Raw genomic sequence first — 24,167 nt, 5'->3', positions numbered from 1 at the left:
CGCGGACGGTGGCGAGAAGGGCACAAGTGACGCGTGTTCCTGTATGGAATCATATTCCCACGCAAACGCGTCCTGGAGCTTGCGCGTCCTGCAGAGGAACTGGACACGACCTTCACCTTATCCCGCCTTGTTGCTGCTATAACCCAATTATTCTTCCATGACATCTATAGGTACAGGGTATGATCTTTCGGCAAGTACATACTCTCCAGATGGACGCATATTCCAGGTCAGAGCGGAAGAGCTTGCATAGGAATTCGCGCACTCACATCAAACTAGGTAGAATACGCAAACAAGGCAGTTGAGAACTCAGGGTATGGAGCTCGTAGTTTCTGTTCATTCAGCTCTCCTAAATCTCCTTCAGAACTGCAATTGGACTGCGCGTCAAGGACGGAGTCGTTCTAGCAGTCGAGAAGCTCGTACACTCAAAGCTTTTGGTTCCAGGAGTGAATAGGCGCATTCAAACAATTGATAGACATATTGGCTTAGTCAGTGTCTCTTTCACTGCTCTAGGGATACTGTACTCAGATAATGATCCAGGCTACCGCTGGTTTGCTTGCTGATGGGCGCCACATCGCAAGAGTAGCGAGTGAAGAGGCACGCGGGTCGCGTGAATATCATAATGGACCCGTATCGATCGAGGTATGCAAGCATGTACATGTAAAATCTACAGCCTATTGATCACTTGGACACAAGCCTATCGCCAAACGTGTAGGGGGATACGTTCAGGCGTACACTTTGTATTCATCTGTCCGTCCATTCGGCATCAGCACGATCCTGGGGGGCGTTGACAAGAACGGCCCCGCTCTATTCGTCGTAGAGCCAAGTGGTGTATTCTACGTGAGAATGCTGTCAGCCTCTAAAGAAATATACTTATTGACCTTCGCGATCTAGGGTTATCATGGTGCAGCAGTAGGCAAAGGCCGGCAATTGGCGAAGACCGAACTAGAGAAGCTAAAGCTGTCGGAACTCTCTACAAGGGAAGCTGTCTTGGAAGCTGCCAGGATGTACGTCAAGTATCATACAATTCTCGTTGCCGTCTTTATTTATTTCGTGCTCTTGTCCAGCATCTACCTCGTGCATGATGATGCCAAGGAGAAGGAGTTCGAGTTGGAGATGTCATGGATTGGGGATGAGACTGGTGGTCGGCATGTGCCTGTGCCTCAGGATTTGTTCGATGAAGCAGATCGGAAAGCAAGGGAGGCACTAGAGACCTTCGAGTAGTCTGGTTGCGATTGTATTTGTAAAACATCGTCGATTTTGTCTGCAGCGGAATGTCACTGTTAAGTTCGCCTACTGAAGCAGGACTGATCAAGATCCATAATGAATGCCCACGGAGTACAATTCTATTACACAATCTGCTCGAGTTCACGAGCGTAGGCTAGATTATTTGCGATCAATTTCTCTTTCGGAATCTCCATCTTCTCCTCTCCCTTCTGCGCAAATGTGATCGTTCCCGCGGTCAGATTAATTTGCCAACCCCGCTAGATACATTAGTGGGTCAGTGGCAGATTACAGATTAAGCACGGATAATACCTGTTGTGCAAAAGCCAATAATTCATTTTGAGTCTTGAAAAATAACAGCGTCGCTGCGTCCTTCAAAGGGAGGCTCTCATACGCAGTTTCCTCGCAGCTCGCGATCTCATTTCTGTAGGGTGAGGATTAACAAAGTGCGTTTATTCACCCAAATCAAACGAATGCGGGCAAACCTGATTGTGCCAACCAAACTGTCCACAAAGAACGCGTACTCGGCGGCAGGCGCGTCTTCACGCGCATTCCACACTTTGCTGTAGCTTCCTTCCATAAGCCATCGCTCAAGATTGACAGGGTGACTGATGAAAGGATTGAGAGCAAGCTCGTCGGCGGGGAGAGGAAGAGACTCGAGGGTAGTGTGGAAGTCGGCTATTCGATTCTGAATGAGGAGATGGATGAGGTTCAGTCCGCGGATCGGGAACTCCCGCTTGGATGGAGGGAGGACAGTACTAGAACCAAATGTGTGAGCTGGAAGCGGGAGTAAGATCGACTGCCGAAAGCCTCACCTGAAGTCATTATAGAATGTTCGTAATTGTGAGAAGTACCGATCGAAAGATGGCACGTCTGTCGTCCGTATGCTCCAAAATGCACCGATTTCGAGGACATCACCTGCGTTCATGGCTCTCTAAGGTCGCGTTCCAAGCAAGTCATTGATAGAGTGGACGTACGAGCTACTACCAGATCTTCCAGGTTCTGGTCTCGCTGGGGGAAAAGCAAGCCCGTCTCAATAAGAGCGATCTATGCAGTGTTAGTTTATTAGTTCACGAGTCCGTCCAGCATTCCCTCAACTGCACCTTCAGCTGTGCAAGAAGCTGGCCGCATTTCTTCAAATCTGAAGGTTGCGCATCAAATGCGCGTACCAGCTCGTTGTAGAGACCAGAGAGTTGCGGGACGGGCATTGAGGACAGTCTGTTGGGTGTATGGGACAGATGAAGTTGAGCGGCGCTGAGTCGATCCGCTCGAGACGCGTGTGCGACGCGTCATCTCGTCAGCCACCTATTCGACGTTCAAACTCTCACTTACTCTCACGTATTCTTGTTCTCTTACCACATTATCACCATGGATCACCCAGACATGCAGCGTTTGAAGAGCGGCGAGGTTAACCTCGGTGTAGGTGATATCTGGCACGCGATGAGAGAGGGTTTGTTGACAATTCAGATCTATGTAGACCTCTATTATGGCCGTGCAGTTCGACGGTGGAGTGATCGTTGGGGCTGATTCTCGGACCACGACAGGAAGTTATATCGTACGTCTCACCCAGCTCAAGCCATGGGACTGAACATGTAACACAGTACGCAGGCAAACCGTGTCACCGATAAATTAACCTACGTCCACGATCGCATCTACTGCTGCCGTTCCGGCTCTGCAGCCGACACACAGGCGATCGCAGATATTGCGCACTGGTACTTGCAGATATATACGTATGTCCTTAAGACCCACACCCCTTCTCTTATCTTGCTCACTCTTCGTCGCAGGCAAGAAGCGCAGACCCCATCAGTCTACACCGCCGCTACTGTGTTTGAGAAAATGTGCTACGATAATAAGGATGCGCTTAGCGCTGGTATTATAGTCGCAGGATGGGACAAGGAGGTTGGGCCCAGTGTCTACAATATTCCGCTCGGAGGCGGGCTGTTTCGTCAGCCGTGGGCCATCGGCGGCTCTGGCTCGACATACGTGTACGGCTACTGTGATGCGACATATCAAGAAGGATGGGGGAAGGAACAGACAGTTCAGTTCGTGAAGAACAGTACGTTTTCACCCCACCGTGTTTGCCACATACAACTGACTATGGACCCTGTCGTGAAGCGTTATCGCTGGCAATGTCGAGGGATGGCTCATCTGGTGGAGTTATCCGCATGGCCATCATCACAGAGGATGGTGTCGAAAGGCTCTTCGTCCCAGGAAATGAACTTCCTACCTTCTGGGAAGGACACGACGTACTTGGTGCCTCGAAAACCATTCCTGCTCCCATGGCTGTAGAGTAACAAGATTCAATTCTGGATGCGGTAACTGTAGTTGTGTCCTGGTTCCGCCACATTGCATGGACCAGTAAATGTATCAGTAAGAGCGACGTTGATCAAGCAGATTCCATGAACAATACAGACGTGCGATCGGCGTGCACCGACAAGAATATCCTTCCTCGATCCTTAATGTAGAGCGATGGACAATGAATAAATCACATACGCCAACGGCTTCTCCATTTCCATATCCTTGCGAACGTGTAAAGCCCAACCACGATGAACAGAAGCACAACGAGCGAGACACCAAGTGTAGCCCATGCTGCTGCCTGGCCTAGCTTGCTTGGATTGTATGTCCCGTCTATCGTGTACGCAAGGAAGGCTACGGCGAACGCAATAACGGCCCATACAAGGAGAACTGGTGGGAGACTGAGAGTCAAGGCATGGCCTTGCAATCCAAGAATACCGTGATGCGCATTGTGCAGATAGGCAAACTACGAGCAAAGCTGTCATTAGCTGTATTCATTATTCAGATATCAGGGAACCTACGGATCTTGACTGATGCCGGTTGGCTTGATGCTTCCACACACAAAATACACCAACAATGATGCTTCCCATCGATGCAAAGACCGAAACAACGCCAGCAGCTTGGCCTGTCGCGCCAATGTCCCCTATGGCAAGAAAGCTTACGTTTGCGCTACAAAGCCGAGCGGTGAGGAACTAAGAGAGATTTTTCTTTCAACAAGCACTCACGAAAGAAGGACTGTAGCCTTCGAGTCAAATTATGTGGTCAGCTTCACTTCGCAGATATATGTCAAACGCGTACTATGAGCAAAAAATCCTGGTATTCTTGAACGATACGATCGATGTAACGCTCCCACCTCCATTGGATATTCGATAGACGTCCGTGGTACTCGCTGGCATCCTTGACATGGGCAAGGTACGTAGAGGGTATTCCAAAAAAAGCCAAATATACGACGAAGTCCAAGGGAAGACGGATGTAGATGGGGAGTGCTGGCACCGATTCAGGTTCTGGCCGCTTTCCTGCCGCCCGCAATTCATTCGACTGCCTCTTCGTGTACCGACCGTAACGCTCGGCATCACGAAAGCTCCCTGCTCCGTAATACGTGTGAATAAGTAATATGTCATCAAGGTGGAGCGTCCATACATATTTCTCGAGAGACCCATGACAAAAAGACTGTGCGAGAAACAGACGCCTCTGAAGAAGTACCTACTTGGTCGAGACTATCACCGTTCGGCAATTATGAGAGGATGACTTTACCTTTCGCATCATTGAGAGTCCTGAGCAGATCCTCACATTCGGTTTTAGAAAATGGAACAACACTTCGAGCGCCGGTATTAAGGTTATCTGTTACAAGGGTATGAAGCACAATATGCGTTATGGAATTGTGTTGTAGAGATACGAACTCTCTTGGCGTACCGATTTGGTACCACGTCAAAGCATCCCTCACCTGAGCTTCTGCAATTACTGGCGTTGGTACATGGACAGGATGTGCTGAGAGATAATTCCAATAAAGCCTATGTTGCTTGTTCACTTTGAAAGTTGTCACAAACCATTCGTTCATCAGAAGGAAAGATAATGCAACGTACCCATATATCGCTCTAATTGGGGAAAATTCTCCGCCTTGGCCTGGTCGATCGTATACGAAGCAGTGCAGTGAAGATGGTTGACTACCAGAGTCAAGATGTGTTCTTTGGGAAGCGCCCCGCAAGGGACCAATATTTCCATGTGCTCGTCTAACTCAGAAAGAGGAAAAGTCGCAGTATACTTCTCAATATCTTGGAGGACAGCAGGGATTCGGACATCCTCGTCGGTCACGACTTTAGCAACGGGATTGGTGAAATACACCCACCCTTGCGGGTGAATGTACATATCCCAGCCTGGTGGGACAGAGGCATGGGTTGGGTGGTGGGCATCGTATACCAGCTTGGAGCCCCGGCTGTCAGAAAGATGCGGGGTACTGTCTGCGGTCATGACCACAATCAAGACGTAGAGATGTCTGTCTAGCGCTCACCTTGGCGAAGTCATCTGGGATGACATTTCAGTGAGGGAGATCCTAGGATCTCAATTTCTTCGGGTCTACCGAAGCCAAGGTATTTCTGAGCGATGTTCGACTGCGTCGCCGAGCTTTTAAAGAAGACAAAGAGATGGCTTGTTTATGCATCGTGAGAGCTGATGAAGTTCGCGAGAAGTGGGTAATCTCAGTTGCTAAATGCGGATACGCGTTGGTAGCGGAGCTACTGTACCGCGTAGTCGCGTTCTTGAGCGCTTCAACATCTTCGTCTCGCGTCCTCAACATGAGCCTCTTCGGCCAGACAAACGCTGCGTCTGGAGCGCAACAGACACCCAATGCATTCTCCAATACAACGAACACGCAGACAGGTAGCGCCTTTGGTGGAGGAGGTAATATATTTGGACGTGAGTAAAGCTAACCGCCTTGTACTTCAATATCTCGCGATCGCTCATGTTCTGCACTGCTCTCTTCAGCAAAACCTGCCTCCGGTGGACTTCCAGGAGGTAGTCTCTTTCCGGCTGCTAATAACAGTGCCAACGCGAACACAGGAGCTACGACCACTGGAGGTAGCCTCTTCGGCAGACTTGGTGGGGCAGCGAACCCCTTGACCAGTGGAGGTACTAGCGGTACGAACCCGTTGATGGGTGGCAATGCGACAGGAACAGGCTTGTTCCCTGGGACCAGCTCAGGGACGAATTCTTTGGGTGGAAACGGTGCGTATGCAACTCAATGTGTGCCAAACTAGACGGACAAGAACCGACCCATTCTGTTAATAGCAGCCACACTGGCTGGCACAGCACCAGGGACGACAGGCTCGTTTGGAGGGCTGTTTGCTAACAAACCAGCTGATCAAGGTGCTACGAAGGCCACTCCCGCACCGTCAAATTGTACGCTTGAATGTTCGATACTACCCTCTAAAATTAACATCGCCGCGCAGTTTTCACCCCACCGCCATCAGCTAACCTTGGTGCCGGTGATTTATTTCTGAAAATTTGATGTTGATTTTTGCTCATCCTTTGTTACCACGCCACCGATCACAGCAGGTCCCTCTACAGGACCTACCACTTCGTTACCTGGAGGAAGTCTGTTTCCTAAGAAAGCAGACGCACCAGCTTCGACCTCTACACCAGCTCCTGCAACTGCATCTTTGAGTGCATTCTCATTACCTGGTAGTACTGCAGGAGCAGCGAAGCCCGCAACGACAGGGACCGGAAGTGGACGTGAGTGTCGAGCTTTGTTGTGACTAGATTTGATCCAAGTGTATGATATAAGTGACTGGAGGTTTGTTTGGAAATCTCAACTCGAACAAAGACAAACCAGAAGAGAAAAAGGACGGTGCCGCTAGTAAGTCCCTTTCCGCGCTCGGTCTCCATAAACCGCTCGAAACTGAAATATTATAGCTGCACCTCTTTTTGGAACGTTGGGCGATACTGGAGCCAGCACATCGACCTCGACTGAGAAAAAAGATGTCCCTGGTTCGTTTGCTTTGTGTATCGCTTATATACCGCTGCTCAAGTCTTCGACAGCGCCATTGGGTTCTCTAGGGACAGGGCTTGGTACTGACAAGAACAAAGCTGCAACCCCATCGGCTTCATCCTGTATGAATGTCTCCGTCTTATAACACAACATTCAACCTGACTGTCAACTAACTTACTACTAGTACCTGCGCTCAACACCTCTTCCGCAATCTCAGTGCCACCGCCGTCTATGCTCAGAGGCAAGAGTATCGAAGAGATCGTCAACCGATGGTCCACGGAACTAGAAAACCACGTTCGCGAGTTTGCCAAGTTCTCAGCCGAAGTCATCGTCTGGGATCGTGCGTTGATTGAAAATGGGAACAATGTGAGTGTCTTGACGGGACATTGTTCTCTTGAAATGTTCATGCTAAACTAACCCTACGCAGCTTGCTGCCCTATACAGCCATGTCCGAGCCGCCGAGCAGGAGCAGAACGACATTGATCAGTCGCTTGATCATATTGAACAGCAACAGAGAGATTTGTCTACGACGTTAGAAATCTACGAGAAACAGATGGAAGATATTCTGGGTGGCCAAGGTGGCGGCCTACGAACGCTCGATACGGGTCCCGCCGACACAGAGCGCGACAAAAAGTAAGCCACGCCGTATGTTCTCCTTTATCATGTGCTGACGCAGGATTTTTTTTCCCGCCTTAACAGCTATATGCTGGCAACGGAGCTCCACAGCCACCTAGATGACCTCTCTTCCTCGCTCACGCAACTCGTCGAAGCTGCCAATGCCGTCTCACTAACGCCTGCCACGGATAACACAACACCCACTGCGAGCGAAAATTCCATGATGCAAATCGCACAAGTGTTGAGTAGCCACCTGGAGAGTCTGCAGTGGATAGACGGTGCATCACGCGAGTTGGAAGGCAAGGTGTCCGAAGTAGAAAGGAAGGTCAAGGAGTCAGGGCTCGGTGGAAACGGAAACAATGGGAGTTCCGGTGGCGGGAGGCGAGGGTATGGTCTGAATCGGTGAGGCTGTAATAGCTCTGTTGTCTTTTCATTGTATCCTATAAATGACCGTGCAGGATTGTATGATTGGTAAATATTGCGCCCGATCCTTGAGCAGGACTGAGTTAAATAATGGATGCCCATTTATCGTTGTTCTCCCAGTCATGTTTCTCCCACATTCTCAACCTCCATAGCGCGATTGCGAGGGGCACGGTATCCGCTCTTTTGACGGATTCGCCCGTCGAGTAGAGCAGGAACGCGTGACTAGCCTTCTCGTCACCACGAGCCCACTTGTCGTCCTTTTGGGGGTAATGCATCTTGTCGGAGCTGTTTATACGACCATGCTGTTTGTAGCGCGCCCTTCGCTCAACGAGGAGGAGCTTGGATAGTCGACTGTGGAGCGCTGCACGCTGGCCTTTAGAAGGGAACAGAGATGCGCCGTTATATAAGGGAATCTGGGTTGGAGTGATAAAGTCTGAAACGCTGTCGTAGTCCTCCGGCGACGAGGTAGGATGGAGGACGGAGATTGGGAGAGAAGAGACCTGCGGCGAAGTACGCGTTGTGGGAGCTATGACATGGTCATGTTCAGGCAGCGAAGACGCATGAGGTGCTACGCGTTCTTTCGTACTGGGATCTCTATTGACAGGTGGGACTATCAGAACTGCGACAGCTCCCTCGAAAGGAATGATGTTGGTCTCGCGGATAGCCTTCAATTCCCTGCGCGTCAGTCGGCGGAGGAGAGGTACAGACTCCGCATTAGCAGGATTCGCTTCGAGTTGGGCGGTGAGAATTTCAAGGTCTTGGAGGACTCGAAGACGGAGGAGATGGCTAACATAGAAGGGGAGGGCACGGGTAGGTGTGATCTTCACGTCGAGCGGAGCACGCATGAGTGAATCTAAGTGAAGTAATTGTCTTGAGCGTTGGGGAGATAGATAAATGGTCTACGAATTGCGCACTCAGATGTGGTAGTACGTCCCTGCGGCAGGAAATATAGACGCCTTTGCGAGAGTACAAATTCTTGAATTTTGGGTGCTCCAGGCCATCGGGAAGCAAAGCGTACGTTGTACGTTGGGATGACGTTCGAGGCGGTGTTATTCGTCTGGGCGATAGGCGGATGAGGAAATCTGGGGGAAAGGTTGGCTAAATAGCGTGCATGACCTGATAAATACGGACCTGTTGGTAGGTGCTGCATGGTCATAGTGCATCGTCGTAGGGGGGTGGAGAGCATTCTGACTAGCATAACCAGTCAAAATACTGAGGTGCGTCGAGGTACAGGACGACTCACGATATGGATTTGCCCACCACTGTCTCTCAATGGCCAGCATCTCCCGAGGAACATCAACTCCGACAGTGCCATCTCTCTCTACGACCCGCTTCCGGTGGTTTCTGTGTAGCCTGACGCGAGGGGGCAATGACTTGTGCTGAACGAAGTCTTTGGGATGAAGGACTGGATTTTGCTGGTCAAGTAGGATGGACCGTGTTCGGCTAGAGAAGAAATCAGGAGATGGGGGCACAGGCTGCCGTAGGGACACTCTGCCTCGGGAAGCTGGGTAGATCGGTCTTACTTTCTTTCCAGTAGGCGTGTTTGCGGTTGCTTTGAGACTCTCGAGCAGGCGTGGAATCAAGCGCGGCATGACACAACTCCCTCAACTCAACGTAACACGATATTCGTCGCCACAGCCGACGGCGTCCAGCAGCCAATCCCAATTCACCTCTCTCTGTCCGGTGCTCTATCGTCATCTCGAATTTGTGGCGCTCTCTAGTCATGCGTGCAAGCTCGACGATGAAGATATTTTTCCACGTCGACCCCATATCTCTGGTATCGCTCGGACCGGGATGAGCGATATCTCGTTCCAGTTCGTTCTTTATCAGGTTTACTATCAGGGACTTCATGCTTGGGCGCCATTTCCTTCTGTCCAAAGATGCCCATCCCATTGGAACCGAAACATCCCTTAGAGCCTGTGACAGTCGCTATCATCGGATGCGGGCAGCGAGGCAATGTAATCACGCTTTCTTTGGTCCTGCGAGCATCAGTTTGACACACATCCAGAGTTACGCTGCCTATGCTATCACAGAGCCCACCAAATGCAAGGTCGTTGCCATAGCCGAGCCTCGTCCGAAGACGAGAGCGTTGATGCAAGATGCACATCGTATTGACCGAAGCCTTGTCTTCAACTCGTGGACAGAGTTCTATGAAGCATCGGCAGAAACCATCAGGACCATCGGAAAGCGACTTGCCGATGCTGTTGTCATCGCTGTCCAAGATCATATGCACGCCGAGCTCGTCGAAGCATTTGCATCTCAAGGCTATCATGTTCTTTGCGAGAAGCCTATGGCCACCAGCATAAGCGACTGCCTCCGAATTGAAACCTCAATTAAGAAAGCGGGTGTCATTTTTGGCATGGGACACGGTTGGTCTCCGCTTCGTTCGCTGGTAGTCAATCTCGTGATATAATGAGGGTCATCCACAGTCCTTCGGTACTCGCCCTACAATCAAGCAATAACAGAAATAGTTCGTTCTGGAAAGCTAGGCGAGCTCGTCAACGTTGTTCATGTCGAACCAGTCGGCCACTATCATTTCGCTCACTCATATGTCCGTGGCAACTGGGCGCTCGAACAAGAAAGTTCGTTTTCCTTGATGACAAAAAGTTGTCAGTAAGGAAATTCAGCGGCTTCTAGACTTGTCTGACCTGACCAATTTGTGCTAAAGTGACATCGACATCCTCTGTAGCTGGTTGTCACCTGCCGCACCGACTCGTGTATCTTCATTTGGAGGCCTGCAGCATTTCCGCAAATCTGCAAAACCGACGGAAGCTGGCCGTGCTTTACGTTGCCTAGATTGTCCAGCTGAGCGACAGTGCCCCTATAGCGCCAAGAGGAGTGCGTTTTTTAAGGCGTGAAGACACCAGACACCATGAAACTGATCTGAATGTGCAGTCTACCTAGATAAGGTTGTAACTGGAGATGCGGGATGGCCATCCAGTACCATCGTCGACGGTATTCCAGATATTGAGAACATCACTGAGGTTCTTCGTCTTGGCCCGTATGGCAAATGCGTGTACGAAAGTGATAATGACGTCTGTGATAACCAGGTAACGAGATGATGCAGTGGCTTATTTGATCATATGCTCAAAGCTCCCCAGGTTGTCAACATCCAGTATTCCTCGGGAGCGACGGCATCATTCACAATGGTCGCATTCACGTCCCTCATTTGCGACCGCCAAACTCGTTTGCATTTTACTCACGGCGAGATCGTCGGTGACATGAAGACCTTCACCGTCAATAACTTCCGCACGGGCCAGTCTGTCTTGCACAAGCCTAAGGACGAAGGGGGCGGACATGGTGGTGGGGACCTTGGCCTGATCAGGACCTTTGTCGAGGCTGTGAGGACGGGACGGCAGGAGCTGCTTGGAACAGACGTGACAGAGGTCTTGAAGAGCCATATGACTGTATTTGCTGCGGAGCACAGTCGGAAGCAAGGCGTGGTGGTAGATTGTGAAGAGTTTCATAGGTCGGCCAGGCAGACTTACAACTTGTGATATTATAGGTTGCTTCAATCGGCACGAACTTTCTTGATCACCACTTGAAAAACACAAGTCGTCAAAATTGATATCGCCAAATTTTTAAGTGTCAATCTCCGATAATTGCATAAATTTCGCGAACCGCTGCTGTCACCCTCATGATCGCACAATCCTCTTGGGCCATCGTGCATTATGCATGAAGGACTGTGTTCGAGATCAGTTCAATTGCACAACCATCTATGAGTGGCTCTTGTTTTCGGTTTGACAGCGTTTGACCGCGGACCCCTCATCCGTCATGCTAACGTGAATTGACCCTTCCAGCCATCCAAATGGGTCTCGACCTTTCTCTTGCCGCAGAGGAGAAAACTATCTTGATTGCAGGTAGCGGCCTTGCCTACCAAGACCGCGGCGATTGTGACAGCTCTTTGATGGTCCTCTCTTCCGTGGTGTATCTCGCGTCGGAAATACTGCCAGGTCTTCTCGCCCGCTTCTACACGCATTCACCGTGTCCCCTCTGGGTTTGGGTAACATTTCACCCCTTCACGGATTCACCCTCCACGACTTTGCCGCATGTTTAGACTGATATAACAACATTTATGAATCACATTCATTCTAATGCCGAACGTTTGAGGAACTCTGGGAGGATTCTATACAACCGTTTCGGCATAGATCCTTTACGATCTACTGCGCTCTCGGTCGACACATCGTGGACTTCTCAGCCTCGAACGTCCTCACCATTTCCACAATCCCGTCTGCTCAAAACCATCTATCAGGATCATGTATGGCCAAGACTCACAGCGGAAGGTCGTGTTATGTGGCTGTCTTGTTACTAGAAGAGATGGTATTTCGCCCTTTTGATTTTTCAGGAAAAGTAACAGTATATTTTGCAATACGTGAGGATAACAAATGAAACGATGATAAAAAGAGGTATCACAAAACGAGGTGTGGGTGAGGAATACAATACGATACAGTATCGCAAAACGAAGGGGTGCTGGCAGAAAGAGCTTTCACAAAACAAGATGGGGGCGAGTAGGTATCGCAAAGCTACAATATGTGTAAGGTGTGATGAAATGAAGAGCAGCAATGATATGAAGCACAGATTGATTGATCAATCGGCGAGCTCCAGCTCTCGTCGAATCCGTTCTCGCACCTCCCTGAGGACACCCCCTTCTCGTTTAACCCTTCTAGGGCTACGAGTCAATACTTCCGCAGCACTGTCGTCTTTGTTCCGACTGCTACCAGGACTCGGTGGAGGCTTGGGGCCACTCTCGGTCTGAGTTTGAGCAGGCATCTCTAACCATTCTTCATCATTGATGTCCAGTAGCTTGACGAAGGAGGGGCATATGGAAGTGAGTAGATTGAGGGATTCCTGTGCCTCAGCGGCAGAGACGGGTACAGGCGAGGACTTCAAAATAGCAGCGATCACCTCTGAAACAGGAAGCGCTCGGCGCTTTCGAGCGGGCGCGGCAGTAATCCCTGTAGGAGCAGAGAAAAGCCTGAAAGACTTCATGAGCGGTCGATCAGTGACAATTGAAAAATAAAGCATATACATCCACACGCTCTCGGCTACTCCGCCAAGCCGTCCCAACAACATACGACGTCTCATTTCATCCTGGCTCATTTTTAGCAACTGGTCTCTGGTGAGCTTTCCTTGAGGAATGTCACAGCTAACGGATTTAGACGGCGTCGACGTGATGGACTTCTGTCGAATGCGATCGTAGAGTGCCGCTCGGCGAGAACTTGTGGGAGTCTGAGGCACTGTGACGGCATGAGGCCCGCGCTGGTGAACCGGCGTTGAGGGCAGCGAATCTCCAGAGTGTGTTTGAGATGGGCTTGTGGAAGGTGTATGCGGAGTCAGAAGGCCAATTAATGAAACACCACGAGAATGTCGTGAGGGAGTCTTTGGGAATGACACCGAGTTCTTGGAGTCTGAAGTGAGTTTGGGCGCTGGTAGTATGGGAAAAGCAATTGCAGATCCTTCGGATTCCTTGAGAGGTTTCTTGACAAGATGTTTCGCAGGCTTCTTTGATGGAGATGTGGGAGACGAAGGAGTCGCTAATATCGAGATCGAAGAAGTTGCCTTGGGTGAAGATGAAGCAAGGAGTCGTGTCAAAGTGGACGGCTTTGGTGGAATGTTCAGTTGTGGTAGATTTGCCATGTGTAGATTTGGGATAAGGTCTGTCCCTGAATGAAGCTATGAAAATCATGAGAAAAAGTGCCGTACAGGATATAGAAAATTCAGTACCTCAGCCCATCGCTGGAGTTTAGATAACACTTCTTTCCGCCTTGACTCACTTGCAGCAGTCCAGCGAGCGACAGAGGCTATTCCACTTCCCATGTCTTTATCGATATCGATTTCGACTTCTATACCGATCCCATAGGCAGGGATGCGAGACTTAGCTATTTTCGAGAAATGAGTGGATGGGCTGATGACGAAGCCCATAGCGCCACGGGTCCAGTCCTTAGGTTGAGAGGAGGGGACTTCTTCTTCGAGGAATGGATTGTCGTCGCCATCACTCTTGCGAATCGTGTTTGGCGGTGCGATATCTTTGCCGTCCCATTCCCATAGCCAACAAAGCCGTTTCAGGTCGTTCATATCGAAAGCAGTCGTAAGGCCAGTGTAAGAGTGCAGAGACTGGTGATTAAGCACGTTGCGCACGATTCCAGTATCTGAGGAAGGCGACACCGCACAGGTGGCCAGAGCATGTGAAAGTGCGTGCTGTAAGGCTGTTTGAGCCGCATACAAACGGTTCAAATGTGGGGGGAGATTGGTAGGGCTGGACTCTGCCCGCTGCCTTGTGACAGTCTTTGGCGGAGAAGGTGGCCTTTGAAATAATTCGATGAAGAGAATTAAAGTGAAGAGGTTGGATAGCTCACGCAGTTCGGATTTTCTTAGGCGTTAAAGCCTTGTCATCCTCGTCATCAATCAGACGTCGCTTCTTCCTTGGTGATATGCCTAGAGAGGTGTACATATCTGACATGGACCAGAGAAACGCGTCTGATGAAAGGTGACTTATGAGGGAAAGTGGGGTCTAAAGACTCCAACCGACCGCGACGCGTCGCAATCTACGCGTTCACGCGTCACGTGCCAATTCGATATAATAAGTCTCCAGCTTGAAATTGCTTAAGTACTTAGGTAGAACTGAATTTTCAATGGGCAAATTGTTTCGCGGGGAATCTTCTTCTTACACAGCGACACCATGTCTTTTCGGTACATTGATAGATACCATGTTTCCTTCAGTGGCTCAACCCATTGCGTTCACTGCCGATAGGGCGTCAGAAAACAGCATATCAATGAACGGCGTAGTGTGTTCCATTTCTGCATCTCGTCAAAGGCATCGCAGATTCTCATACTTCTCATAGATGAACTCGACTCACTTATAGCTGACAGAGAGTGCGAGCGAGACCATTGTGAAATTGAGGACTTGAGGAACCTCCCAAGACGCCTCTGGCGCTGGGGATTTTGATGGAGGATTCAGCTCTTCTGCTAAAGTTGCAGAGCGAGATTCGGTGCGAAAAGTTACCAACTTGGCGTTGAATCGGAAATGAAGAGACCGCATGCCAAAACTCAACTTAGCAGGTGCGCAGCAGTGCTCCACGAGACGGTCCAGAGTTTTTGACTGCCGGTATCCTAGCAATTCCGTGGGGGATCTGAAGTGAGGTCAGCAATGAGGAGTGCCATTTTCTCCCTGACGCTCATTGCCCACAGCCAGAACGGCGGACGCGAGGCCGCTTAGCTACTGACGGAGGCTATCCGATGCTGTCTTCACAATCGTTGGGTCCAACCAGCCCTCTAGACGGTTTCCGATAGTACCACGTTAGGTTCACAACAATGAGGTGCATTGTTGGTTAATTCCGCAGTCTGGAAGCTGTTCGAAGTGAACTTTCGCGTTAAGTACAAGTCAACGTATCTCTTCAGTTCCCCGTTGGAGTGAAGTGATTTGATCTGGGTTCCGTCAGAAATGTTCCAAGCATGCCCTCGTGTACGGTACTGTACTGCCCATTGGGTGTATTGGCACGGCGCTTGATTGAGTTTCTTAACAGAACATGTGCCCTTATATGGGTCCTTATTTGGCACTCATCATCCTGTGTAGGTTTGCCGTGCGGTGCAACTTCACAGAAGCCGTGACGCTCTAGCCCCGCGCAGGATAGGTGGGATTGTGACCTCCCCTGCCCCTGGGTTTGACAGTCTCTTAAACCTCTACTCTCATCAGTGTGGGTCATTGTTTCTTGAAGTAATATATCCAGATGGATATATCAGTCGCAGTTTCGACCAACCACTACCTCTGGTCAGTCTTTTCACGTATCGCTCCCCTCTAAAAACTCATTCGCATCACTGGCGAGCAGGAACGATGTTATCGTTAAGATACAAGGTGAGCACGGTGTGTTCTCGAATCATCCACGATATGCTGAGTAAATGAATCACTCTTTACTACAGAAATTGCGCAAGCTGTTGAGGCGGAACATGCCAGTCTCGCATCCAGAGTGAAGGAGCTGGAGGTTGAGTTGTCCGTCTGGAAGCAAGCCCACGCTACATCACGAGATGCCGCTGAGCGCCAAATAAAGGCTCGCGATGAGCAACTTCATGCTATGAAGCAACCCAATGGTGGCCCAAGCATCACTTACGAAGTGCGTTTTCGTCGTTGGTTGTGGACGACTAGATCTAGGGCCTGAGTGAGATATAATTTATTTCTAGAAATCTTTGATACTTTGTATCATCGATGGCACCAAGACCATATTCTCTCCCGCATATTTCAAGCAAGGCGAGGAAGGCGGCCAACAGGCTGCAGAGGAACTCACTCGAGGCATCCAACAGCATCTCGCGGATGACAAGGATATTGGGCCGCAGGGTTTCTCCCTGTGGACGTCCCTATACATCAATAAGCGGGAACTCGCAGACGATATGGTCGTCAATGGGCATTGTACTGCCGCCCAGTTCGAGCGGTTCTGTGTAGGCTTGAGCCAGACTTCTTCTCTCACTATCGTCGACGTCGCGAACAAGAAAGGGGTCGATGTTAAGATCAAGGGTATATATATATATATCCATCAGATTATAAGGCGCTATTCAGAGATCTTTATCAGAATATATCAAGACTTTCGCGGGTCTTCCACAAACGCTTCGAATCATTTACTGTGGTATGTTTCATGCTTTGCAGCTACTTGGTATAATCACACTCAACGACTCTTGAGTACAGGAGGCTCCAGCGTCGATTTGGCCTGTATCGTCGACTCGCTAGAGGCTGTTTTTGCTTCTTCCAAGCTCATCTCTATACAAGGTCACGGCGGAATGTTTTCCATGGGAGCGCTATCGCCGACCATACCAACTATCGTTCTCAAAGGACTTTTCATGAGAAACTCGCAGATTCAAGGGAGAGACTCTACATTTGCAGCTGATGAGTCAAATTGGCCAGTGAGATCTGATAAGGCGATTCGTAAGGTTCCTGTGATAGATCCGAATTTGGTGAGTAGCCTGCGCGACTTCCTCGATCTTGTAGCTGACCAATGGGGTGGATATGTAGCCGTTATACAAACGTGAGTTTCAAGATGAGCATCCATATAACAGTGATTATGAATCTCAAGCCGACATTTAGAGAACCCACCGCCTTGCAATGAGCATTACTTGCTAGAACAATGCTCGAAAGCGGTATGATACCACATAGTAGGAGATGACAGTTCCGTCGATCATTAACGAGTTACCTATAGGATCGATGCAAATACTCGCATGACTATTCATTGACAGCAGAACAGCTCAGTACATTGGCGAAAAACGCCAAACAGTCGCCGTGTTGGTTCCTTAATAACGGTTAGTCATAATATGGTTTATACAAATGGATAAACAAAAATGACATCCCGCCTTCGCTATAGACAAAGAGTGTCCGTACGGCCCCCATTGCTGCTGGGGCCATACATGCCCGTTCGGCATTAAATGTCAATTCAGCAGCAGGGATAAATGTCGTTTCAAGGGAGGCGAGTATTTTTTATATTGTCCTCCGAAGGCACAGACTGAGATTGACAATGACTAGCCGGAATGCACCGTCCAAAGGGGGCTGGTACGCCATCTGAGTTGACATTGTCTCCAACAGGATGGACGTGATATATTAAATGGTTTGAAGGTTTTTAACTTGATGGCTTTGTTCATACGATCTTGAGTAGTTACTGGTACCAGTAGTACCAGAAATATGTAGCAGTGTATGCAGGTTCAATTATGGTTAGCAGGCGTGGGAATATCGATCGCGATCGCTTTAGGATTATAGAATTGAGCGGCAATCCTTGCTTTTCAACTATCAACTCTCTGATACACTCTACAAGCTCATAACTACCATGTCTACTGTTTGTCAGAATCATCCCACCCCAACAGTCGTCTTACTGACCTTTTCATCAGGAAGAGGACGATTTCGCGCCCAACACTACTCCTGGTGCGTTCATATAGTGGCTGTGGATCATGACATCGTGCCAATTGGATAACATGGTCAAACCTAGGCTACAGGCCAAGTGCCGCGAAGACTATCGATGAGTATGCCAAGCTCGATGCAGAGGATGAGAGTCTGGCGCGCTGGAAAGCTAGTCTGGGTCTTGGTACAGGAGCCGTTGGCGACACGAGCAAGCCCAAGGTGTGCCCTATGCCCTGCCTCAGCAAGGCAACTCTATGAATGATGTTGTAATGAACAGGTTGAAGTGTTGACCTTGGAACTCACCTCTCCTTCCTTGCCTGAAGGGAAAACGATCACGGTCGACCTGAAGAACGCTGATCAGCTTGCTCAGCTGAAAGCGGCACCGCTTCAAGTCAAGGAGGGCGCCGAGTACAAGTGAGCATCCAGCATCTTTGCAAGTGACTTCGGTATTCACTACGATTTTTACAGTGTATACATCAGTCTTCAGGTTAACCACTCTCTTGTTACTGTGAGCCATTCGGGTTTAATACCGATCATCAGCATCTGATTTCAGCTGCTAGGGCTGTCGGTACATCCAAGTTGTGAAGCGTGCGGGGATCAAGGGTTCGTTGCGTTTGTTATCTTTCACTATCCAATTGTTGACTCAAGAATCTCTCAAAGTCGAGAAAGTGGATGCCATGCTTGGTTCATACGGTGCCCAACCAGATCCGCGCCGCGTCTCGGTCGTCCAGGACGAGTTCCCATCGGGAATGCTTGCTCGCGGTGTGTACAACGTGAGGAGTCGTGTCACGGATATTGATGGAGAGGTGTATGCTGGTGCGTATTTTGACCGTTAGATTGTGTGCTCGGTCTCATGCGCTACATGTCAGAGTGGGACTGGCTGTTCAAGATCGGCAAGGAGTGGTGAAGAAAGGCCTCATGGAAGAATGTATTTTTTTGACACCCTGGTCTCTTGCATTTATACCTACTCCTTCTCTATCTCACCTACGAGCGCGAACGCCAATGTACTGCTCTGAACTGAAATTTACACAAACATGCTTTGCTGATCATGGTGTGAATGACGTCGATACCGCAGGCGGCAAGGCTCGGGCCGCGCCTCGACGAACTCAATGGCGCTTGCTCCTGGCCTCAGATGTACTCCTATCCTTCGTAGCCGCCTTCCAAGACATAGTCCATCGGCGCGACAGACATGGCATTGCTCGCACACACAACACTTGTGCTTGTCACGATTTGCGCACTCAAAAACACAGTCACTAGCTCAAACGCCTTCAACCAAAACATGGGTTGATCGCCTGTCACCGACAATTCGACCATACCTGTACCTCACGCGTATAGACAAGCCCATCGGGACTTTGCTTCTCTTCTATCCTTGTGGTCTGTGGCCCACTTTTCTCACTACCGTCGTGTTCTCAAATTCACACCCCTCAATTGATATGCTTAGCCTGGTCAATTACAATGGCCTCATATGCGCTAGATGCGCCGCCGACTGTCCCACTCACGTACCTTAGTCTATTCGGACTCGGTGCCCTCGTCATGCGCGGTGCAGGATGCACAATCAACGATATGTGGGATCGAAAGCTCGACAAGGCTGTCGGTGAGCGAAAATTCGCTCGTGTGCTCCCAGACGTCGACTCATGAGCTGCCGATCCCAAAAAAACGCGCAGAGCGTACCAAGACGCGACCACTGGCTCGCGGTGATATCACACCCAAACAAGCGTTTGTGTTTCTGGGCTTGCAGCTCACCGCGGGCCTAGGCGTCCTGACACAGCTCAACCTGTACAGGTGAGCCGTCCTCCCCAACCATGCCCTCCGCCTACCTACCCACCAATACACCCGTCGAAGCATTGTCTTGGGCGCATGCTCTCTCTCCGTAGTGACGCTATACCCATTCATGAAGCGCATCACACACTGGCCCCAGGCCGTCCTTGGCCTCGCCTTCAACTGGGGCGCGCTTCTCGGCTGGTCCGCGGTGGCGGGCACCGTGAACTGGCCCGTCGCACTCCCGCTCTACGCCGGCGGGGTGCTCTGGACGCTCGTCTATGACAGCATCTACGCGCACCAAGACAAGGCCGACGATGTCCACGCCGGGATCCGTTCCACCGCGCTCTTGTTCGGCGATCGCACACGCCCCATCCTCGCTGCCTTTTCCGCGTCCTCGATGTCCCTCATCACGTATGCTGGGTATCTCGTTGGCCACGGCGCCCCATTCTTCGTCGGTACAGGGCTTGCGGCCGTGCAGCTTGCCCGCGTACTGAAACTGACACGGTTTGACGATCGCGCGAGCTGCTGGAAGGGATTCGTGGGATGCGGGTGGTCTGGTTTCTGGATTTGGATGGGTGCATTGGGAGATTATGCTCTACTGCAGTTCGGAGCCGGTCTTTTTTGATAAGAGATTCTTGGATGTGGTCTGCGCTCTTGAGATTGCAAAAAGCATCTTCGTCACACTGAAGTAAGGACGTGAAAGTAATAATCATTCAACTAAGTAATGCAACCGTCGGCGTAGTCATAAGCACATCGGCAGGGAGTTGTGCAGCAGAGGTCGTCAAGATAGAAGGCAAGCAAGTAACGTTGAATGCTGGATCTACACTAAGCCCGTAGAAATGGAAAGGTGCGGGAATGGGGGCAAGTGATTGCGAGAAAGCAAATACAGAAGATATAGAAAAGACCCAGTGATGAGACAAGCATGTAAAACGCCATACATGAGCAAAAGCAGAGCAAAACACTGTAAAACGACAACAAGGAGTTGAAAAGGACAATTTCATTAAGAGCCCCAGGAAAGGCGGAAAGACGTTACTGAGATGATATCGTTATGTTTTTGATCATGGCCTAGTGCGAAGGATGGAACGCAACGCCAGAGTGGGTGCGAGACTTGAGCCAGCCCTTGAACGCAACCACCAACAGGGTCCAGCAGAACGCGAGGCAGGTGAGGGCCACCGACAGGTTGAGGAACATCATTACATCTGAAAGTAGAAGAAGATCATATATATGAGCATAAATGCGATACGCGAGCTGCACTTACCGTCACTACCCTTACGCATGGCAGCAATGGTGACTTCCTCGTCGCTGAACATGAAAACGAGGCCTCCGCAGGTAAGGAAGAAGCTGGCCAATGCCTCGGTGGGCGGGCGGGAAGGCAAGATGGACCGCGGCGGACCAAGCCAAAGGAAGAAGTACGTCAAGCACCGCAGAACCGCGAAGGCACTTAGAAGGTAGCCCCAAAGCGCATGAATTTGCACCTATGGAGAACAGTCAGCTTCTGAAAACAAAGGATCTGAGTCAATCTGTAAATGCGTACCTGGAACAAGTAAGTCTGAAAGTGGGCGCTCATGGCTGCTCCGGTCACGCCTATGACGAGCGCAGGGAACGGATTGAAACTTCCAGTGTAGCTAGCAGGCTCGGCCACAGCTTCGCGTGTCTCGTGTGCGGTCTTCACAGCGGCAGTGGAAATGGAAGCAAGCCAACGGCGGAGACGGCGAGACTCCAGGCCCATACCAACGAGCCCAGCAAACCAGAACATCACGGCAATGCTGATGTGTTGGACCTGCTTGGTAGTGAACGGATCGCCACGGTTGGCACCGAACCGCTCCATCCAGGTGTTGGTGATTCCATAAAGGAAGATGACGAAAGACTCGACAAACTCGGCGGAGGTATGCTCACCCACTGGCGCCCGGTTCCACGCCCATCCCAGCTCAGAGAAAGATCCGAGGAAGCGTGCGAAAGTAACAAGCCCATAGCACCAGAAAATGCCACCCTCTGTCAGAGTAATGATAGGATCAGTACCGGGACATAAAAATCATCATGACCATTGACTCACTGATCAAGTGCGCGAGGCACCCGTTGATGTAATTCTCGCGACATCCGCCTGTATAGACCACGATACCAAACAAAAGTTGGCCAAATCCGGCGAAGACGAGAGAACGCTCCAAGGTAGCAAATGCGATCCTGCCAACTCTACGAACCAATGGGACCTTGACAGTATTCAAAGCATATTCCTGGAAATTATCATCGGAATGTTGCGAGCCGCGATGAGATCGGGGTCCAAACAGAGTGCGCTCAGACACAGGCGTCTCCGGAAAGTCGCGGTGGCGGTGCACGTCATTTGCCCATTGTGCCGTCTCATTATGGTCTTCGAGGGCGTGGGTGACGTGATGTGAGCCAGCGCCTTCGTCCACACGCAGCTTGAGGTCCTCCATGTCCTCAGGCTCGTCCACAACCAAGTTTGTGTACTCAGTATCCAGCCCCACGCGAGTTTCGTCCTGGCCAAGGATGACGGTCCTCCAGAACGACAAGACCGAGAACTTGTCTCCACTACGGACACCCTTCACGTAGTTGATCAACCGGGACATACCCGAGATCAGGTCGATGGCGGAAACGATCAGTGCCAGGAATATGACCACGTAACTCTGCGAGGAGTGCTGCTGGCCCTCATACCTGTAGGAGGGTCTATACCTAAGGAAATTTGAAGAAAAAGAGGGGGTCTCACATATTAGGGGTCAGTTTTTTGTAAAGACCGCTCGCGGAACAACCAAGGACGATAAACACCCAGAAGAGAATCATGGAAAAACCATGCCATGCGTGATTTACGGACCGTAGAGCGATACCTGTCGGTATAGATGAGCTAACAGATTTTTTGATTCAAGATACAAGCAGAGCCAGATCCACTCACCCGCTGGAAGCGCACCGAAGAACGCAGCACACATGGATAGCGCGTGCAGAACCATGAGTCCAGGATACCTATTCTCTTCAGGGTTCCGCTCTTCCACATCGATAGACCAGTATGAAGGAGGCGTGGGTGCATGGTACATGGTAACCTCGGTCTCGTTCAACTCAACGATGGGTCCAGCATGATGATTTCCGTGGGCATGATCACCATCGCGTCGGTCGAAGAAATTCACCCACTCCGTGTGATCACTATGCGGTCGAGATAGGGGCGTTCGGTTAAGAACACGAGAGGAGGAGGAGGAGGAGGGATCGCGGGGATAAAGATCCTCCTGGACTACGGCGACTGAAGGTGCACCAATCACAGGACCGGCGGCATAAAGGGCATAAGAGGGGAGGAGGAAACCCAAGGTCAAGCCGGTGTAATGCATGGCTGCTGAGGGGAAAGGGCGAACAAGCACAAAAAAGACACGAGGGCGTTATAAAGACCAGTTTAGAAATCTGTATCGACGGGAGATCTCGGTGCCAAGTTCCAGATTACTAAACCATCCCGGACATCAACCCAACATAAGCTTTCCAAATATTGAAACCCACTGCGCGTCCGTGTACGTCGAACGTCCCACGTCAGCAACACGAAGAGCGGTACCGCATCCAGACAGTAAGCGTCAGGCCAGCCAGAATGTGAATATATTTTCGCAGTAGAAAGGGGCGGTTCGAGAGAGGATAGATTTAGGCTTTCGGGAACGAGGAGGAGGACCTCAGGGTGGACGATGACAATTGAAATGAGTCATCGGGCGTTCGATGAGATTTTCTCACGATTGCGTCACTTGTGGCCCCTGGCTGCCCTGCCGCTTCAATGCCGCGGGATCCCCCAGTGCCTCCAGCCCTGAAAGTCCCAGTAGACCACCACATCTCTACCTCTCTGCACTCGCACAGGCCCTATTGTTTTTTTGTGAGAAACGGCGCTCTATAAGCGCTCTCTCCTTCCGTCGTTCTCGCAGGAATACCGAATCTCTCGGAATGGACCATGGCATGTTGGTTCCAGAAGATTCGATAGGTCAGCCGCCCGGCCCCCAGAATCAGGGTTCCGACGGCCCTCGTCGGCCTATTAGCTATTACATCCATTTCGCTGCTCGACCCCATCCTCCCCGTTGATGTTGGCTGCAACCCCACCCACGACATTCACGGCCTCTTTTCCAACAGTCGAACATACAGTGATGGTTCGATTGACTCGAATTGTCGTGCACTACCGGGGAAGTCACCGTGCACGCCATCTGCCATATCGACCGATCGGCCGTTTTTCTCTGCCGTATCCTCGTCATCGGCCAGCGTCTTGATGGACGCTCATCTCCGGATGGATAGGCGCTGCACACCTCTTCCATCTCTGACGGGATAACTGCGTGCCGATAGCATCATCATCGTGCGATCCATTCTATTCATCCCAGACCATTCGAGTGCCTACCAGACATGCCCGGGTGTGGTCTACCAAATAGCCTCGACCAGTCTGCAGAGCCACAAGCGCGCGGGCCCCGGAGCGGTCTCCTGATTTGGTCGCGGCTTCAGCTGCAGGTGGCCACGCTGGACCAGCGAGGGTTACGT

The 24,167-nt window shown here is 50.6% G+C and overlaps 13 protein-coding genes across 13 annotated transcripts; 7 read left to right on the top strand and 6 right to left on the bottom strand.

The window, feature by feature from the left end:
• The first annotated feature begins 101 nt into the window (after positions 1-101).
• HETIRDRAFT_35088 (threonine protease) lies at positions 102-1,297 on the top strand. Its single transcript, XM_009544881.1, has 7 exons — positions 102-226; positions 277-311; positions 362-485; positions 538-639; positions 694-837; positions 892-1,004; positions 1,065-1,297. Exons 1-7 carry the CDS (start codon positions 158-160, stop codon positions 1,219-1,221), a joined length of 744 nt encoding a protein of 247 aa, XP_009543176.1. The 5' UTR covers positions 102-157; the 3' UTR covers positions 1,222-1,297.
• HETIRDRAFT_473268 (uncharacterized protein) lies at positions 1,283-2,441 on the bottom strand. The gene is made up of 6 exons (XM_009545931.1): positions 2,325-2,441; positions 2,199-2,268; positions 2,037-2,139; positions 1,707-1,979; positions 1,534-1,645; positions 1,283-1,481 (listed from the first exon to the last, which is right to left on the bottom strand). The coding sequence occupies exons 1-6, from the start codon at positions 2,427-2,429 to the stop codon at positions 1,347-1,349; spliced, it is 798 nt and encodes a 265-aa protein (XP_009544226.1). The 5' UTR covers positions 2,430-2,441; the 3' UTR covers positions 1,283-1,346.
• A 148-nt stretch (positions 2,442-2,589) lies between these two features.
• On the top strand, positions 2,590-3,515 carry HETIRDRAFT_312736 (uncharacterized protein; the record flags this gene model as incomplete). The annotated part of the gene is made up of 5 exons (XM_009545930.1): positions 2,590-2,640; positions 2,699-2,776; positions 2,830-2,951; positions 3,006-3,277; positions 3,337-3,515. 5 exons carry the CDS (start codon positions 2,590-2,592, stop codon positions 3,513-3,515), a joined length of 702 nt encoding a protein of 233 aa, XP_009544225.1.
• Positions 3,516-3,706: 191 nt separating this feature from the next.
• HETIRDRAFT_311740 (uncharacterized protein) lies at positions 3,707-5,484 on the bottom strand (the record flags this gene model as incomplete). The annotated part of the gene is made up of 7 exons (XM_009545929.1): positions 3,707-3,982; positions 4,038-4,208; positions 4,315-4,601; positions 4,657-4,722; positions 4,771-4,857; positions 4,930-5,043; positions 5,100-5,484. 7 exons carry the CDS (start codon positions 5,482-5,484, stop codon positions 3,707-3,709), a joined length of 1,386 nt encoding a protein of 461 aa, XP_009544224.1.
• A 319-nt stretch (positions 5,485-5,803) lies between these two features.
• Positions 5,804-8,088, top strand: HETIRDRAFT_146960 (nuclear porin). Its single transcript, XM_009545928.1, has 11 exons — positions 5,804-5,928; positions 5,998-6,237; positions 6,301-6,411; positions 6,462-6,497; positions 6,565-6,744; positions 6,806-6,868; positions 6,925-6,999; positions 7,051-7,122; positions 7,185-7,366; positions 7,428-7,633; positions 7,700-8,088. The coding sequence occupies exons 1-11, from the start codon at positions 5,808-5,810 to the stop codon at positions 8,019-8,021; spliced, it is 1,608 nt and encodes a 535-aa protein (XP_009544223.1). The 5' UTR covers positions 5,804-5,807; the 3' UTR covers positions 8,022-8,088.
• Positions 8,089-8,121: 33 nt separating this feature from the next.
• On the bottom strand, positions 8,122-9,630 carry HETIRDRAFT_312224 (uncharacterized protein; the record flags this gene model as incomplete). The annotated part of the gene is made up of 4 exons (XM_009545927.1): positions 8,122-8,891; positions 8,953-9,120; positions 9,170-9,229; positions 9,282-9,630. 4 exons carry the CDS (start codon positions 9,628-9,630, stop codon positions 8,122-8,124), a joined length of 1,347 nt encoding a protein of 448 aa, XP_009544222.1.
• Positions 9,631-9,918: 288 nt separating this feature from the next.
• On the top strand, positions 9,919-11,535 carry HETIRDRAFT_312391 (uncharacterized protein; the record flags this gene model as incomplete). The annotated part of the gene is made up of 6 exons (XM_009545926.1): positions 9,919-9,996; positions 10,047-10,407; positions 10,468-10,651; positions 10,707-10,876; positions 10,934-11,088; positions 11,140-11,535. The coding sequence occupies 6 exons, from the start codon at positions 9,919-9,921 to the stop codon at positions 11,533-11,535; spliced, it is 1,344 nt and encodes a 447-aa protein (XP_009544221.1).
• Positions 11,536-12,625: 1,090 nt separating this feature from the next.
• On the bottom strand, positions 12,626-14,498 carry HETIRDRAFT_47201 (uncharacterized protein; the record flags this gene model as incomplete). Its single annotated transcript, XM_009544910.1, has 4 exons — positions 12,626-13,013; positions 13,068-13,711; positions 13,763-14,342; positions 14,395-14,498. The coding sequence occupies 4 exons, from the start codon at positions 14,496-14,498 to the stop codon at positions 12,626-12,628; spliced, it is 1,716 nt and encodes a 571-aa protein (XP_009543205.1).
• A 1,267-nt stretch (positions 14,499-15,765) lies between these two features.
• Positions 15,766-16,754, top strand: HETIRDRAFT_450012 (uncharacterized protein; the record flags this gene model as incomplete). The annotated part of the gene is made up of 6 exons (XM_009545925.1): positions 15,766-15,806; positions 15,865-15,890; positions 15,956-16,146; positions 16,214-16,544; positions 16,600-16,653; positions 16,708-16,754. 6 exons carry the CDS (start codon positions 15,766-15,768, stop codon positions 16,752-16,754), a joined length of 690 nt encoding a protein of 229 aa, XP_009544220.1.
• A 1,045-nt stretch (positions 16,755-17,799) lies between these two features.
• HETIRDRAFT_35078 (uncharacterized protein) lies at positions 17,800-18,954 on the top strand. Its single transcript, XM_009544880.1, has 8 exons — positions 17,800-17,847; positions 17,900-17,933; positions 17,998-18,128; positions 18,187-18,323; positions 18,378-18,417; positions 18,470-18,512; positions 18,570-18,725; positions 18,779-18,954. The coding sequence occupies exons 1-8, from the start codon at positions 17,839-17,841 to the stop codon at positions 18,814-18,816; spliced, it is 588 nt and encodes a 195-aa protein (XP_009543175.1). The 5' UTR covers positions 17,800-17,838; the 3' UTR covers positions 18,817-18,954.
• Positions 18,955-19,018: 64 nt separating this feature from the next.
• ppt1 (prenyltransferase) lies at positions 19,019-20,295 on the top strand (the record flags this gene model as incomplete). Its single annotated transcript, XM_009544928.1, has 4 exons — positions 19,019-19,283; positions 19,351-19,503; positions 19,574-19,691; positions 19,752-20,295. The coding sequence occupies 4 exons, from the start codon at positions 19,019-19,021 to the stop codon at positions 20,293-20,295; spliced, it is 1,080 nt and encodes a 359-aa protein (XP_009543223.1).
• Positions 20,296-20,383: 88 nt separating this feature from the next.
• Positions 20,384-20,671, bottom strand: HETIRDRAFT_416250 (uncharacterized protein; the record flags this gene model as incomplete). Its single annotated transcript, XM_009545924.1, has 1 exon — positions 20,384-20,671. The coding sequence occupies one exon, from the start codon at positions 20,669-20,671 to the stop codon at positions 20,384-20,386; it is 288 nt and encodes a 95-aa protein (XP_009544219.1).
• A 64-nt stretch (positions 20,672-20,735) lies between these two features.
• On the bottom strand, positions 20,736-22,714 carry HETIRDRAFT_124093 (uncharacterized protein; the record flags this gene model as incomplete). The annotated part of the gene is made up of 6 exons (XM_009545923.1): positions 20,736-20,869; positions 20,929-21,145; positions 21,205-21,662; positions 21,724-22,340; positions 22,393-22,510; positions 22,576-22,714. The coding sequence occupies 6 exons, from the start codon at positions 22,712-22,714 to the stop codon at positions 20,736-20,738; spliced, it is 1,683 nt and encodes a 560-aa protein (XP_009544218.1).
• Between the last annotated feature and the right edge of the window lie 1,453 nt (positions 22,715-24,167).

The sequence above is a fragment of the Heterobasidion irregulare genome (assembly GCF_000320585.1).
Source record: "Heterobasidion irregulare TC 32-1 unplaced genomic scaffold scaffold_03, whole genome shotgun sequence".
Lineage (NCBI taxonomy): Eukaryota > Fungi > Basidiomycota > Agaricomycetes > Russulales > Bondarzewiaceae > Heterobasidion > Heterobasidion irregulare.
Note: the sequence above shows the minus strand (reverse complement) of the source record. Positions and strands in the feature narration are given on the sequence as shown.